Source organism: Calidris pugnax, unplaced genomic scaffold (genome assembly GCF_001431845.1).
Source record: "Calidris pugnax isolate Ruff unplaced genomic scaffold, ASM143184v1 scaffold12, whole genome shotgun sequence".
NCBI lineage: Eukaryota > Metazoa > Chordata > Aves > Charadriiformes > Scolopacidae > Calidris > Calidris pugnax.
In genome coordinates, this window is record NW_015090767.1 from 122,783 (window position 1) to 141,062 (window position 18,280).

Here is an 18,280-nt window from a genome sequence, read left to right on the forward strand (position 1 = left end):
TATCTTTTAATACTATAAAGTAGTCTACTCCATGCATTAATTAAAAAACCACCCTCCAAATCAAATATGCAGGTCTGCTCTCATTAATACATAATCTTATTTGCAGCTCAGTGGATTCCAAGTGATATATTAGCCTATTACACTGCCTTTCTATTTTTTATTTTAAAAATTTTTAAACACTCCCTCCTCTAAAATTATGTTAACATACAAATTATAAACTTTGCCCTTTGTATATCTTACCATGCTTCCTTACACTGAAGAAGCCCAGCTGTTGAACACCAATTATAATACTTTCTACTGCTAATTGCATCTCAAGTTAGCCTATGCAACCTGAGCTATCATACCATAAAACAGTGTTACCAAGACTCTTTTAAATCCATGACTAAAAGGATACAGAAGCCTGACAATCTCAGAAGCACATACTGACTAAATTTTAGTTCTTAATTAGGTTGTTGGTCTGGTAAAGGAAAATAAAGGAGAATCAGCTTTCCATTAAGTCTCAATTACTTTTGTTTTTAATAGGTTCATTCTCCATTCATAATCTAACTTCTACTATTAAGATTTGCAACAAATTAAGATTTGCTTGCCTATGGTAGCAGATTACTTGGGATGACATATGGACCAAAACACATACATAATGGGTATAAAAATAGTATTCTACAGCTACTCTACATTCAGAGGGAAAAAAACATACATTTTGAATGATAGTGTGAATTCTAAAACAGGGAAGACATTTATTGTTTCGCTGCAATGTTATTCATACTTTAAAACCAAAAATTAAAAAATAATAAGACTTTTTTTACATATTCAAGATTTTAGAATAATTAAATCTAAAAGACTTATTAGCCCTCTTCAATATAATAAAAACTTCCTGTAGAAATTTGAGAACAATCATTATATTGGCATAAATTGAATATTCTAATATCCACTGACAACCTTCTGAAAATTTTCCTAAACAGTTTACAATAAAAGGGATTAAAAATAGTTATTGTAATATTTCATTCTTTCAGTTCCATTTTAAGATTCTATCCAATGGAAATGCACACTTATAGTAACAGTATGGAAATGAACAACATGTTTTATGAATGTGGCCTTCAACAATCGGAGAAAAAGCATAAAACCACAACAATATAGCCAGACAGTGCAAATGAAATTATTCAGGTCCAAACCAGTTTATTTACAAGTCAAATACACAGTTACCTGCCAGTCAGAAAACAAAAGAATTCGATAAAAGTGAATGATGGTCACAGTGAGTACACAATACTGAAAAGCCCAATGCATTAAGTTTTACAGGATCCTAGTCAGCTGCAGTCAGTTTACTGTTCTTTTAACTAATCTTGGGATTTTATGATACAGGCTATTTTACAGATATATAATTCAAATTACCTCAGCATTCTCATTAAGAAGTATATTTGTACCATAAACATTGAAATACCACAATCCACAAGCCCTTTGAAGATTGCTTTGATAACATCGCCTTCCCACAGGAGCTCATTACTCTCCTTAGCAAGTATTGATATACCCACATCCCTATGGCATTTTCCTTTATAGTTTCAATTTCAGAGACTAAATCTTACAGGTTTCCAATTCATCTATGAGTAAGCACAGAGAAAATAAAAGTACATCCATTAAAATATAAAATGACATATCTGTGTTTGACTGAAAAACAGGTAATTATGGATCACTTACCAAGTCCTAAAAGGTCAATAGTGGGTTCTGATGACTTTTTTGGACTTGCTTTAGCTTCCGATTGCTGATCCTCTTTCTTCTGTGGCTGTAAAAGAAAAAAAAAACAAAAACAACAAACAGAAGTAACTTTTCTGGAAAAGATACAGTGCTTAAAAAAATCTCATTAAAGACGCTGCTTCAGTGCCAGAAGTGTATATTTGTTTATTGTAATGAGTAAGTTGTGATGAAATAAGTTGCTATTATGGTCATAAAGGACAAGGCACATGACTGTAAAAAATTATCCTTACACCTTCACTTGTATGTAATAAATTTTTAAATAAATCCAACTTCCAGGATAGGTTAATTGATTTCTTAAACTGAACCACTAGGAAAAAGCTGTCTATAATTTGATTTACTGACTAATATCAGCATCCAAACTATACAGTTCTGCAGCTATAAAGAGAAAAAAAAATTAAGTTTTTAAAAGCTTAAATTTAAAAATTAGAAGCAGCCTTCCCCAAAAGAGCACCTAGGGAACATGCAGACTTTATAGATGCTAAGCACCAATGGACACAATCCATGTTCATGGTCTTTTCCTTTGCAAACCTGAAGGCAAATAACAGCATTCTTCTCCTTTGGAAAAGGGAATTCTTAGGCTTTTCTTGCCCTGAGACTTCAAAACATAAAATGGTATAGACATGAAATTTGATAATAAAAATGACTTAATAAATCTTTTCATAGTTTTTCTCATACCAAGATCAAGCTGACCACCTGAATCTACCAAAACATCAATTTTAAAAATTAATACAAACTGGTTTATAGTAGTGACATGGCAAATGCATTCCCTTGCATGCATTTAATATGCATTTACTCCATATGTATCACAAAACCATGAAGTGGATGAGTGGCTCAGCAAGTACAGCGTTTGGCCGTCACAGATGACGGAGTAACGCTGGGGGAGCTGGGCACTGGGCTCACACCAACACAACCTGCCCCACTCCCACCCTTACTGCCCCCAGAACAGCTCTGGCAGAGCCAATGACTCTCCTGGGGTTCCTCAAGTCATTAAAGCTTAGTAGTTAGTATTAGGGGAACCTTATAGTTCAACAGATGAGTAAAAAGTTATCTTTATTTTGGTAATCCTTTGCTTTCCTCTCTGCAAACTGGGGCCGAAGAGTAATGAGTTTGGTGTTTGTAACGAGCAGTGAGGAGACTCAAGAGTATTGAAAAATGGTCCGAGCAAAGAGCAGAAGCCTGTGGTGCTACTGACACTCCTCGTGGGGAGCTGGCCCCCACCGAAAACCTCCAGGGGAGAGCTGCAGCCAACTGGATTCTGTTTCTGCAGCTACAGAGAAGTTGCATCTTCACACTCGAACCGATCCTGGCTAATCTCTCAGAGAAATATTTGCTTCCTCTCACCAAAAGCCCCCACGTTGACTTTACATACCTTGTGCAAGACCAAAATTGTTTGGGAAACCGCCTGCCAGAAAAAAATTCCATGGATTCCCTGATTCTATATTGTGTTATGACTTTCATCTCTGAGTATGTGGATCTGAAGAACAGCACACCGATTTCAAATGCGACTCAATATTGCGACTTACATTTGGTATGACTAAATAGTATGTTTTTTTAAAGTAAATTTTTGCATATCAAGAAATTTTTTGAAAGTTTTCTACAACTGACCATATCTCAGTAAATATGCCTTAAATTATTATTATGAACATCAATCAGAATTAACAGTGAATATTTCAGAACAGAATTTATCATAAAAATTTGCATGTTTGGTTCTTCTCCAACACTGTAAGGAACACCATGGGTCACAGAAGCTGAGAAAAGAAACATTTCTGACATGTTGCTGGATTTTATCAAACTCACTTTTTTTTGCTTATACAGCTTAACAATTCTTAATATAGAAGAACAAACTACTTAAACTGAAAAGCAAAACTGTTAGAATTATATTAAATGTGCAAATTTTCATTACTCTAGATGAGATTTATGATAGCTACCTAAAAGCACAAGTTTGAAACAAATTAACACTTGACAGGATTGGTTTAGAATGCAAACTTTTCACAGAAACCAAGACTTTTGCGTATATTAGTAAGAACTAAACACATAGAGTTCAAATAGCACTCTCATTTAGTGCGTATTACTGCAGCAAATTAATCTCATTACCTCAACTAAAAATTTAAAAATATAGTAGGAATAATCTACTTGAGTCATCTGCTTTGTCAAATGAACATCTTCAATAATTATTAAATGCATATTTCTGTTTCATCACTCTCTAAATAAGAAAGGCAATGAAGATAAAAGGTATAAAAATGAGAATTTCTGTACAAATAAGATCTTTTAAGATACCCTTTTCCAGCATCATTACTACATCAGCAGTTCCCATTTTGCTTCCGTGCCAGTACATAAACTAATACTCTTTAAGGTTACTTCACACTTAGTTACTTTAAGAAAAACTGCAAAATTATTTTCAGGCTTGTTAGTACAGGAAATATTTCTAGACATTAATACTGCATTTGTTTCCTTGGTGGAGATTTTCGCCTTAATGCACTATTCCTCTCCTTTACAGCTATACAGTTTTCACAAACACACACACACCTTCAGTCTGAAAGATGAAAAAAAGCTTTTGCTAGTCACCTAACAATTTGCCAACAATCCATCTGTCCAACTGTGGTCACACAAAGCAATACTCAGCAGCTATCTGGAACAAAAAAAACCTTCTTCTTATCCTTAATTTTACCTGTTATGCTATGTTATGTTATTCCCCCTGTTCTCTCAGCTAACAAACACTACTCACTGGAATTTCCTATCCGAGAGTTCAAACAATTTTAAAATTCGGTATGCCTTCATTTTTGGTTAAGGTGTTGCATGCCACGTGTGAGGGCTTTTATGCAGGTACAAGGAAAAGCAATGCCTTACTAAAGCTTTCTGTAGTAGAGGATGATGCCATATTTCTGGGGCTGGGCAGAAGACCTCCAGAGGTCCCTTCCAGCCTACGTAATTCTGGCATAAACAAGGTGTTGAAACTTTCAGAAAAGAACAAAAGCAGAAGTCACACTGGAGCCATTTGAAAATCTTATTTCAAATCATAAAGAGAAATGTGACGTTTAATGTCTTTGTACCAGTTTTGCTCCAACAGGACTCATACACGACCAAGCTTTATGTAGAGAGCGGTCTTTTGAGATGCTAAAGCTAAATAATACTGCACACAGAAGTGTTTAACAGGCACAAAACTGCATAACAACCCAGTGACAATTCTTAAACATAATGTTTAATTTAGTATTTTGCTTTATCTAAAAATTACTGCATTTTGTAGCGGTGCAATAGAGCATGACAAATACTCGGGAATCCTGCTGCACTAAGATTCATCTCAGTTTCTATTCCTAGTCTGCTTGACTCTCACAGCATTAAGTATTGACACCAGTATTAAACAGACCAGCCTTTGTCGACTCCTTTAGGAAAAGGCTGCATAAAAACAGGAGACTAAGCAGCATTAAATAAATTTAAAAATAGCAGTAAAAATCTGCTATTAAAAAGCCAAGTAGAAGGAACCAGGTACATAATTTTGTGTATTTATTTTCAAGTGGAGCCTTCAAGGTTACTGGAGCTACTGTTTTTTTACAACATTCAAGGTCAGCTTAGCAACATATGTGGTTTTATTAAGCAAAGTACATGATTATAGCAATTCCTAGATATATTTACTTCAGGTCATATAATAACAGCTTCTCATTCAAAAATCACCTTTATGGTAATAGTACGTTGTTCTGAACCACTGTCCTCACAAACAGCAGAGCATCAAAACATCTTTCATACACAGGCCTTACATTTTCTTTTTTCACAGTTGTCACCAACGGCCACTACACTGTACTTTAAGGTTGTTCTCACTTTGGATTATCTATTGAAACCAAGCAACATCCTCTGCCTTAAACTATTCTGAGATTACTGAAAGCAGTTTATTTGCAAATATCAGTATATTAAACTGAGGCCCTGTTATGGTTTGAGAAAACCCATAACAATCTATTGTCATTTAGACAATCTATCACCCAATGACCCCTCCCTACCTGGAAAGGGGCATCGGGGAACACAAAGAAACACAAGGGTTGAAATACAAATAGATTTAATAGACTAAGACTAAATAATTAACAATAATAATAAAGAACCAGTATTAATCCTGATACTGATTTAAGATATACAAGAATTATACTCAGCCAATTAGATATTTGTTTCCCTGACACGATACTCTAAACCAAATTTTCTAGTCAATAAGGACATTTCATTGACAAGAGAACTGAAATCTACTTTACACCATATATTCTGCAAACCAATGGCCTGTGTGGGTCTGGCTGGGATGGAGTCCCCTTTCTTCACCACAGCCAGTTTGGTGCTATGTGTTCAGTTTGTGGCTAAGCCGCTGCTGGTGACACAGCGGTGCCTGAGCAGCGCTCGCACAGCATCAAGGCTGCTGCTCTCTTCCCAGGCTCTGCATTAAATAACACCTGAAGCCCAAGTTGCATTCTGTAGGAATTCCAGTGTCTCAGGCGGGCACTTCATTAGATTTTGTTCAGCCAGTTATTTTTGGAGATAAACATTACAGGAGTATTTCATTCTTGCCTCAGAGAAAAGAAAAATAATGAAAGCATTGCCAAGTCAATTCTCCTCTTTCCTCTGTACAAAGATTACAGAACAGCACATACGATGTTGTCCAAGGGATATGGTTACCTCATGAGGAACACAAAAAGGAGGGTCATTACCCCCCTGAGTGACAGTCACACACACATTAAATTCACATATAGAACATGATACATTGAGGTCTGGTGCTGGTGTTACCCACGCTCTTTCACGTGAAACAACAGCTTGTCCTCTCCTGACTCTCAGCACTGCTCCCGTAAGCATGTTGGGCCACCAAGTGCAGAAGAAGATGGGTAGGAGACAAGAGGGAAGCGGAAAGCTTCCATGCCAGTTTGCATGGCTGGTGGGACAGACAAGTATGTGAGGTCTTAGACTTTGAAGGAGAAAACACCAGTAATATTCAGATCTAGCAGCAACTACATTGCTCTTCAGTTACCCCCATTCTCTTTTTAAAATTATTACTGTAACAAAATAGGAAATCAATCCAAGCTTGTGAAATGATTAAAGACACTGTAATCCTTTCAGAACAATCTTCAGTACAACCATAGACTCCAGAGACCGTGGTCTGCCTGAACTCTGTATTTTCAGGCTACTCTTCTGCACATTCCTGTTCACCAGATTATTCTCCTCTGACAGAGCACATTTTGCTCTAGAATTGCCAATGGTGACACAACCTTCTTTGGGAGCAGCTGGCTCAAAAGTGCTAGCACGCAGTGAAAATACTGTGGCTATTTTTCATTGTAAATGAGTGACTTTGGGGAAAAAACAAGAATAATGTTAGGTAATTCAAGTTTCCATTTTCTGCTTCTGTAACCTTATACCAATTATCTTCATATTTAAAAACTTCGAAGGTTTAATAGTTCTGAAAGACATATGACACCCAATAGAAATGTAAACCCCTCTAAACACCTTAAAAACAAGTTGAACTTTTGCTCAATTCACTACTACAAGGCATTAATGTAAATAATGCAGCAGGTTTCAACACCCACATATCTGTCCTACTTGGAAGCAAGATACCAGTCACCATCAAAAATCTGATCCCTCAGCTGTCCAATCCAGTTATCTGGTCCTCTTTTCATAATTTAATATTACGCACAAAAAATACTTCACATTTTCCTCAATTTTCTACTTCAATGCAAAATTCTTATGACTCTAGAATTCAGTCTGTTTCGTACACATCTGGCTACCCATGCATTTCTAATTTCTACACCCTACCTTAACTACAAGAAACTTTATGAAAGCAGGAGTTCCATCATATAATTTAGCAAAAATCACTTCTAAGCTATGTAAAAGCAGCTTGCAGTTTACTCACTAGAGCTCAAGATGATTCTATGGTTACTGAAAAAAAATCTTCCTTTGCTGGTTAGGTAGGAATTGTATGCCTTGTGCATAAAGTAATTGGATTCCTTCCCTCTTCATTACCTATCTGCAATAAAACTCGCAAGACACCATAAACATTTGAGAATTCCTATATGAGAAAATATTGTTAGTAATTTACTGTAAGCTTGCAATAGGCTTGTAGATACAATTTTTCCTGACAGCTCATATACTTCTACTATATGTGTTAGTTTAGTTTGTATCTATTTAAAGCATTACTCACCTAGATATCTTTGAATTTTTAAAGAACATTTTTACAACTTTTGTACCTGACATGTCAGTTAAAGCTAATCCTTTCATAACACTGAATTTAAATCACTTTAAAGACAAAGCATGTTGTTCTGTTTACTCCCCTATATGATACTAGCCTTTTTTTTTTTCAGACTTGTAACTAAATGTTTATTATTATTCTGATTTATTACAAAGAAACCTAATAAATCAGAATAACTCTTCAAAAGTTAGCACACTTTTAGCAAGTGGTGAACTTGCATTTTGCCTAACTAGCAAAAAAGCCAGAAAACAAGTACGCTATCTTGAATCACAAGATCTACTACAATCATTATGAAGTTGTACAGAATATAGTGACTCTGCAAACCGATACATTTCTAATCAAAAGAAAAAAACCTGCATGTCAACCAAAAAAAAAAAGCTGCCACTCTTATTTCTAAAACTAGAATTACCTCAAAGAAACAGCTAAACTAAGGGGAAAATGTAAATTTTAAATATTTAAGAGTGTACTGTGATTGCTCCAATGAATCACTCTCAGACACTGAACTACTCACGCGGATGTAGGTGAGCTAATTTAAGGTATGGTACCAACCAAACCAACAAAACCAAATTGCCTCTTGTTTTATCTTTTTTCTTTCTTTTTTGCAAACTAGGATTCTGTACACAAAAAGGTCATTCAGTTGAAACACATTCCTGAAGGAAAACATTTTTAAGTGATGTACAACTCCACTTTAAAAACCTGGGTATAAGGATTTCATTAGATTTTCGCAGTTAGGGCAAGGCACTCGCACAAGATTATGTAAAATGTGTTACATCTTTAGTCATTTGAATTAAAAACTTCACGGCAGAACTAAGAGACAGCTGCACCATAATGCTATTCCATTAATAGGATTTTATCTAGGTCTTGGCTAATATGCTAATAATATCTACAGAAAGTGGATTAAGACTACTCCTTTGTTATTACTTATTGATCACCCAGTACTACCATCTTAGTTTAACTGAATTTAAAATGTTAGCTACGATCTCATTTACTTCAGTCAATGTACTCCAAGAAGGCTTAAAACCTTCCATGTATCGTACTTAGCTGAATCAATTTAGCTCCTTTCTAATGCATCAGACATTCTCAGAGGCCCTTTTACCTTGTTCAACACAAGGTATGCAACTGTAGAAGCATAATTTCCCAAAATGAAGTTGTCTTTATACTTACTGCTGAGACTATGGCAGAATATAAAAGATTAAATCTTTTTAACATCTACATAGTATCAAACATATTTGAAATACCAGTTGTATGCATCCATTTTCAAACATTATGTTCTTAAATCTGACAAGTTCAGAATAGGCTCTGAAAAAGAGAGCAAGCTCTTTCAGCCAATTTTGGCACGTGAAGAAAAGTGTTAAAAAATTGCAAGATGAATTCTAGGTAACAGTCACAACAAGAAGCAGGAACCTAAAGCTGAGCTGGAGATGGCAAGACTGCAGAGAAGGACAGGCATAGTCTGAGTGCAAAGGATTCTGGAGCCAAGGATTTGAGCAGGGTTTGCTGCACCTCGAAATCTCTGAAATTACTGCATTTAAGCCTAGAAGCAAGGACAAAAAAGGCAGAGGGAAAGCTGTTTATCAACCCTTTTCCTATTTTGTATTATCTTTTCATGGAACTTGATTTGGATAAAACTCAAGCATTGCACTTTTAATCCAATAAAACCCGTTTTTTAAAATGTTTTAGAAGAAATCATGAAATAGAAAATCTAGGCAGATCTTAAAGCTGTAGCTGATCCAGTGTCCCATTACAGCATCTATAAATTCAATTAGGGTCGAATCATTCCAATGCATCTCACAATCTGCAAGCTGTGAAATGCAGTAAATTTGGTGTGTATTTTTACAAGCTGTTTTAAATACATCTTCAGTTTTAGAACTGCATGTTATGGTTATATGAACTCAGCTTACATATTTCTACTCCATTTCTATTGAGCTAATTAGCTTGGGCAAGGCTACAATAATGCAGCTATATTAGTTCCAGTTCCTCATTAAACGGTTTTCTTTTATAATTTTCCTTCTAAAAAACCTTTAGAGTCATACATAATATAACATCAGTGTACCCAATTCAGAACTAAGGGGTATATATTTGTAATTCCTTCTTCAAAGGGCTCCAGACAAGAATGAGCTATTTTAGGCACAGTAACTGACTGAGCTCACAGTGAAAAAACAATCCAATACAAGCATTGTTTTCCATCCCTATTCACGAAGGGATGTGTTTGCATTCTCTTCCTTGACTATAATAACAGTGCTTTTTTGCTGAAAAATGCTTTTTACATGAAAGAAGTTCACCCAACATCAAGACCCTACACCCTTAGCCAGTCACCAGCTCAGATCTTGGATCTTTCCAGATGCCGATACCCTACTCACTAGCTAGTCCAGCATGAATTTTGCTCACAGTTGCACACGTGTGTGAGCACAATACAGGTGTCTCCAGCAGCCGGCCTTAGACATGCTGCTTGGACACAGTTGGCTTCTAGATGGCAGTGTCTCCAGCTGCTGACCCTTATGTTCCTCCAACCTGCCACCTCTTTCTAGTGGTCGACACCAACCTCTTCCTGTCTGGCAGTCCAACCTGAAGTTATTTTTTACACACAGACGCAGAAGAGACAACATACTCACACATAGTATGGTTGCAAATAAAATTTGGCAACAATATAGGAGAGCCCGCAGTACTCAAGTGCAGGGCTCAGGCAAGCACACTGCCCACCACCCTGCCTGTGTGTGACTGGCCTCCCTGCTTCCTTGGGCCTGTTCCACCCCAACCCACCTTGGTTTCTCCATTTCCCTGCTTTTGGTCTGTCACCTAAACATCCCAGAATAAGCTTCATACCATATTATCTGCCCTATCCCAAAATTCTTTTTTCTCTATGCATCCCATAATAAATCCTGTTGCCTAGTATGCAATCACAATCAATACCTATGTCAACTATGAATTTAAATTGGAAGACGCTGAAAGTTGCGTGACAGTGTTTGGAGCTTGTTGAAACCTCTTATGACCTTTTATTATTTTATTTTTTTTAAAACAATTTAAAGCTTAAGCTAATGTTGGAGCTTTAAATATTGTCAGTGGCATCTAAAATTGTTTTTTTCTGGAAAACAGAGTTACTGTCTTGACTCTTAAGTAAGACCTGCACATCTGACAGTGCCTCCCACTACCCAATTTCCTTATCTTGATGGTCACATACTGGAGTGAGACCTCTTCCCTCTGGAGCTTCAGTACGTTCTCGCTTAAGCACAGTAAAATGAAACAGAACACACTAAGACATTTGATTGCTTTGCTCATGCTCCAATATTTGCATTATCTTAGGAAAATAAAGACAGCCTATTATTCAAAACAAGATATTATTATTATTATGAGTGACATTATTTAAATTAAATGTCTTTTTTCCTGTTATCAACTTCATCTCATGCAATCCTTACCCTTCTTCACATTCAGTTCTATTTATTAGTACCACTTCTGTAAAAATGTCATGCTTTTTGTTCTTGCACATTTCATTGATTGTATACAATCTCCTAACTAGTACTTTAATTTTTATAAAGCTTTTTAGTTGAGATTGTATATTTGCACTTCAATCATGCATGCTCCTGTGGCTACAAATGTCTCAGAATGAATAAGACTAGGTGATGTAGATGCATCCACCCATAAATAAGGCTGATATAATTCATGCTTAATTAAATGTGCCCACTTTTTTTTTTGTTGAATATACACATAATTATATGTAGATGTTGCCTTCCAAATTGTCTCAAAGTCACCAGGAAAGAGGTGAAGCTTATCACAAGCAGGCAGGAGAAACCTGAAAACGCCATCTGTTAATAAGTCCTATCAACTGAAAACCCAGGGCAGTTTTAGGTTTTGACCCTCCACAGAGGAAAAATATAACCGAGGATCAATTAAGTATACTTAACAATACCTTTTTGTTAAAAATAGTTTGGCAACTCAAAGAAAGGCCAATTTAACCAAAGCAGCCCTAAACCAAGCTTGTTGTTGTAGTTTTAAGATTCCACTTCCATATAATTAAAAAACCCAAACCAACACAAATAAAACAAAAACCCACCACCCATTAAACCTGTTCTGCTACAGATCAGAGTGGAGAGGATTAACCTCATACAGAAAACACACTGGGCTGAGGAAAAAACAAGTGATACCCTTCCTGTAAGTTGTCTGCTTTTCCAACACTAAAAAGACAAATACCTTTCTTCCCATCTGACAAAAAAGGGTTTTCTTTCAATTGCTGTTACCTGCAGTATCTATTTCTAAATTTCTTTGTCTACAACTCCCAGTACGTAATAAGAGCCATGACAGATTAATTTCACTAATTAAGATTATTTTTCAAGGCAACCCTCAAACATAAGGAGCCCTTTGTTACCTACAAAGGGAATGGATCTTACAGTTTTGGGAAGAATCTAATTGCATTTGCCTTTCTCCAGATTAGCATAAGAAGCAACCAAAGAACCCAAAGAATCTGATCTCATAAGACTGAGAAGGTATGATTAGAAATGTAAAACCAGGCTGGGACATGTCCATAAAATGCAGACTGAGAGAAAAAGAAGCCTTAAAACCCTTCACACTGTGGGGAGGGAGGAGGAAGCAGGGAAACAGGTTGTCCTAAACCTTACCACACACTCCTAACATGTGAGCCTGAACTCCTATCTACTTAAGTTTGAATTTGTGAAAACAAGGACTAGAGTATAAATAAGAACATATATTCAGCCAGAGGGCAAAACACATTTCTGTTTTTCTCTTCCTCTGATATGCACTTGATTGCTTATATACTAGCACTTAAATTTATGTAAAAAATTAAATTTATATAAAGAGAAAACATTAACAAATGAAATCACTCAGGCAAATAATGTTTAGAAGTTTATCGAAACATTATGAACAACTTCCCAAGGGATTTAACAAATATATTATCAACATGGTATCAAAATTAAGAAAGCCTTTAGAATATGTAGAATGTAATTCTTTATTTAATTTATCATTCAGGTCAGCATTTGCACAGTCAACTTACTTCACTGAATTTCACTGAATTGTTAGAATTGGAAGGGACCATAGAGATCATCTGGTCCAACTCCCCTGCTGAAGCAGGATTGCCTAGAGCTAGAGCATGTTACTCAGGACTGCAGCTTAAAAGTAAACACCTAAGTACATCACTTCCACCAAACTGGTGTTTAAGTGGGCACCAGAAATCTTGCAGCCTTTCATTCTTCCGCTCACTCTCACGATGAAGGGAAGAACGCAAGTGCACTACTCACTCCAGCTTATTTCTCCCTGGACAAAATTATTAGGATGATAATTTGGAAAACTTTGTGTAAGCAAAAAACATCCCCAAAGAACAAATAGGGACTCCTAGTTCCTCTTGTCTGGCTTGCCCAGACAAGTTGATTTCTGTGGGAGTTTTAGCTCTCTCTGGGGGAAAACAAACACACACACACACAGAGTGCCCTACTAAGCTACATTAAATTCTTCCCATTCAGTTAAATGGGTATTTGACATATTGTTTTTTTCTATATGAAGGGGAAAAGCTACTAATATGATCTGCCCTTACTTTAATTTGAGGGGTACTCTAGCACTTTTTAAATGCAAATAAAGTTATGTCAGTACCTCCGTAATGCTGGCCATCTGGTGCTGCTGGTGCCAGCTGACTGAGAGGCACCAGCTTACTGTCACTGCTGAGTATAACCTGGCAATTTAGTCTGCAGCTTGGGGAAGAAAAGCAGTGTTTGATATACTACCATTGAAAGATAACCTCTAACTGACCCATTTCTGTCACTTAAATTAAAAACTCTGCATACAAACAAGAGCCATTCAAACTCAAAATGCAATATAATAAACGAAACTCAGTGTCAAATAGGACTTCAGGTAATCAAGTTTAACTGCTGCCATCCTTCAGAAACATTCACCATCCTGCTATGTTCAGCAGAATGAAAAAAGTCTTAACTTTGAACATCACTGCTAGTTTGCAAAAGCAAAAGTAGTTTGTGGGGGGAAAAAGAGAAGTTTGTTCTTTATATCCTAACCATTTAACTTTACTGTCCCAATACAACACAATCAACAAAACAAAAGCCCTTTAAAGGGCTTACTTTCCATAAATTACATGTGGTTTCACAGTAACTATGGCCCTCAATATGCAGTATTTTACAGTGAAACCATCACAAAATTTTCCTGAAAGTCTTCAACTGACGTGAAACCTCTAAAATAAACACCGCAGAAAGCTGATTCCAAACACTTCCAAAGCATTCAATGCCATGGACTTAGCTGAACTTTCTAATTTCAGATGTCAGAAATACTTGCCAAGTACTCCAGGGACAGTTTTCTAAATCCCTTCTGGCTTAATTCTGGATTGCTGACACTGATGGCCATCAGGTTTTCATCATTCAAAAATTAAACTATATAAAACTTGAATCCAATAAAAATCTGAACATTTAGGCATGTGAATTTTCTCCCTTTACTTTGGGTGCACTCCAAAGCCACAAGACATCATACCTAGTGATGCCTTTTTTGCCTGAATTTGTACCACGGATAGACATAAAAAGGCATGTCTTGAAAAAAACGTATCCTAGTTGCTCTGAAATTCGAGAAGCCATTTACACACCTCAATCCAAGTTCTCTGTTCTAAACAGTGGAACGCAAGTGCCTTTAATAAATGAAGTATTTATACCACTTGATTGTTCGCAAGCACACTCTTCCTCAGCCCATTCTTTGCAGCTCTTGTTTCTCCTTGGGGCACGCGATGGCCACGTCCCAACCATGTCCCTCCCAGTCCTGGTCCTTCAGCCCAGACGACCAGACTGCACCCCATCTCCTTCCCTGCCACGCCTTCTTCCAGTGGGAAAAGGGTACAAGGTGGGTAGGATGCAGAGCAGACAGAGGATGGAGCTTATCTGAAGTGCTCCTCTGTGCTATAAGCAGAAACTCTACCTAAAATGACCACATATTTAAATTTTAGTTGAGAGAACTACTATGAGGCTTTCATAGCTCCCTCACACACCAGTAGAATACGTAGACTACATATGCTTTTTAAAGTCACCAAATGAATGCAAATTGAGCACATTCAATTATTCAAGGATGAAGAAAAACCCTACTCAGTAGGCATACTAGAAATAAAAAAGGAGTTCAGTGTTTTGTTCTGTTCCCAAATGGAGAACTTGTTCAGTCAGCTCAGGCAGAAAAGGAAAAAAAAAAAAAAAAAAAAGAAACAACAACAAAAAAAAGCTAATTTGGAAAATTTCACCAACTCCAGCCCTGCAAAAGGGTGATTAATAATAAAGGAAAGCTCCTCAGCAGCTGATGAAAAGGTGGGCAGAATGATGAAGTTTAAAAAATGGCTATTAAAAGCCTAGCTTTTTTTTCTCACCTACAAATTAAAAATTCTCATCTGTTTCCATCAATGGAACACATAAGGCTGGTGGTCAAACTACCAACTTTCTTCCCTCCCTTTCACTACTGAAATGGACTCTTAAAGTATCAGATTAATTTTTAAAGACAATTTAAAATCTATAATTTTAATTGCGTGTACACAACACCTAAAAATTGCTTTTATTGCATGACAATCTGCCTTGTATTGCCGTTTAGATGCGGTACTGAGGGATATGGTGTAGGGGAGGACTTTGTAGAGTAGGGGAGATGGTTGGACTCGATGATCCCAAGGGTCTCTTCCAACCTCAATGATTCTATGATTCTATGATTATTCTTGCTATTGGCCATAAGAAGCATGCAATTAGCTGAATTTGATTATTTATTCTTGCAATGCAACACATTTTCATATTGCCAAAATTGGCATTTGTTGCTTGCAAACAAGCTGGGCTTTGACTGGACTTCTCAGCTCCATGTAACCTGGCCCCAGGTTCCACGTCGTGAAGAGCTGTATAATAATTGTTTCAGCAGTTTCCTTACTTTTTTTTTTTTTTCTTTTTCTCCAAAGTAACCGTAAGGATAAGGTTATTTTAAGCATGAGCACTGAGGAAACTTGCGCTCTGTAATTGTGGAAATGGCATGGGGAGAGGGAGAAGAAGGACCCCGGGAAAGTTATGCAAGTTTCTCAACCTTCTTCAATTAGGCTGAATAAAACCAAACATTACAGCTGCCAGTAGCTTGGCAATGTCACTTTATTTTATTAAGAATTCTGCAGATCTGATGTGGAACATCACATCATTGGCTTCTTCCAATAAAACACTAATCACTGTACTAGACTGAATCTGTAGGTGAAATAGTTAAGATCTTGTTATATTACAAATTACCCAGTAATTTTGTCACAGAAAGTAAACAGCCCAGAACAATACAGTCAAACAAATATCCTTGCTACTCACTGTTCTGCAGCAGATCTCTCTGATCTTGAAGAAATTCTACTCTACATCTGAAATCACTGTCTCCAGCTTGAATGTCCAAGAAAAGAGATATCCAAACTACAGCAATGTTTTTAACCTTTATGACTATATCATTCTAAGGACTGGAACAAAACATTTCATTTATTTGGATGCTCTTGTAAAAATTCAACAATTTTAACATTTTTGTTGTCATAGAATTATAGAATCATTCAGGTTGGAAAAGACCCTTGGGATCATCGAGTCCAACCATCAAACCCTACTCTATGAAGTTCACCCCTACACCATATCCCCCAACACCACATCTAAACGACTCTTACACACATTCAGGGATGGTCCATAAATATGCTTTAACCTCCTACCATATGAATATGGATATCCTGTTCCCGTAGCTCAATGAAGCTTTGCAGATTGTCATAACAAAGTTTGCTTCTACACTAACTTATTCCAAAACTACTTCCTCATTTCAGAAAAAAAGATATTTGTATTGGGGAGGGCTTTTTTCCCCTCCAAGAATGCACATATTTTTGTATCTTGTTTTTATATGCAAAATAAAAAACTTCTATTTGAAAGCCGAACTAGAAATACATCATCATGTATTCACTGCAATCAAAATGTACAAATATACAACATTTCTCATAACTGTAATACAGCACAGTTGGGGAATAAACTGACAGATGGAGATTCCAATGTGTTCTGCAGAATACTAAAATTCAGAACATACTAATAGATTCACATGATCTGAGAGAGGATGTCTGCCTTAGGAGAAATTATTCTATTTAATACTTAAATTACGCATTCCATTTTTGTTTAATATTAACTCTATACAGAAGTGTACATGAAATTTTAATTGTACCTATGTTCCTAAGGCTGCTCATTCTGCCTCAATTTAGCTGCATATAGAAGCACCTTAACTGTTATGTTTCATGAAATGATCTAGTTGAATATTTTCACGTTACCTAGAGTTATTAGTTGAATTCTATAAATTATACACTCATTTTAAAAATGCATTAGTTTATGAAAGACAGTATTATGTCTTTCATACAGTGCTCAATAACATTGAAAATTTTCTGTGCCAAGAATAGCAATGGTATATCTTAAAAACCTTAATTAGCTGAGATTAAGTCTTAACAAAACTTAACTCGCTTCCCTCATCATATTGTCAACCAACCTTTGGATGCAAGCAACAGCACAAGTAAATCATTCATGTGGAGTCTCTGGATTACCATTCACACACACACACGTGTCCATACATACATACATATATATATATACACACATGTGTCCATACATACATATATATATATGTACACACACAAACACACATCTTTTTTTTCCAAATCATTGTACATGTCTAATACTATGAGTAATTTTAAATAAATGGAAAAAATAAACTATTCTTACCTTTTCAGCTGCTAATTGTTTTGATGGCTTTTCTGATTCTCTCTCTCTCTTTTTCTCTTCTTTCTTTTTTTCTTTTTCCTTCTGAAAAAAAAAAGACATTTTGCTAGTACTCAATAACAATGCATTTGAAAACATATTGAATGTCTATAGTCAATATAGAATATAAACAGAGATCTAGTTACTCCCTTTCAATTCAGAGTTTATGCCTCTATCTGCTCTGCTTCCAGAAGTGACTCATTTTGCTCAAATAGTAACTACTTTATATACAGTATAAATACTAGTACTACACTAGTAGTATATACTACTACTAGACACAAGTAAAAGCACTGTAACTGAGAATTCAATACATTCTCAAATATAGTACTACTTAAAGTATTGTAACTTTGTGAATTCAAAAATTAACTATTTCACCTGCTCATTTGCATTTCTTCTTATAAAAAGAAGGAAAAAAGAATCAGTGTTCCTACCCCTACACTAAGGGGTAGTCTGAAAATAAAAAAAAAATTATCTGAAAATAAAAACCCAAATAGTCCATCACCAATGATAACCTCTGTCATCAGGACAGATGCCAGTGTCTTTCACCACAAAAACTACAGTAAGGTAATTTGCA

General features: G+C 36.1%; 1 protein-coding gene across 1 annotated transcript in view; it reads right to left on the reverse strand.

The window, feature by feature from the left end:
• SMAP1 (small ArfGAP 1) overlaps positions 1 to 18,280 on the reverse strand; it is a 92,463-nt gene that overhangs the window by 17,356 nt on the left and 56,827 nt on the right. Inside the window, exons 8-9 of the mRNA XM_014936850.1 lie at positions 17,671 to 17,751; positions 1,690 to 1,774 (exon numbers count right to left, since the gene is read on the reverse strand). Coding sequence (XP_014792336.1) covers positions 1,690 to 1,774; positions 17,671 to 17,751 — 166 coding nt within the window. The remainder of the gene's footprint in view (positions 1 to 1,689; positions 1,775 to 17,670; positions 17,752 to 18,280) is intronic.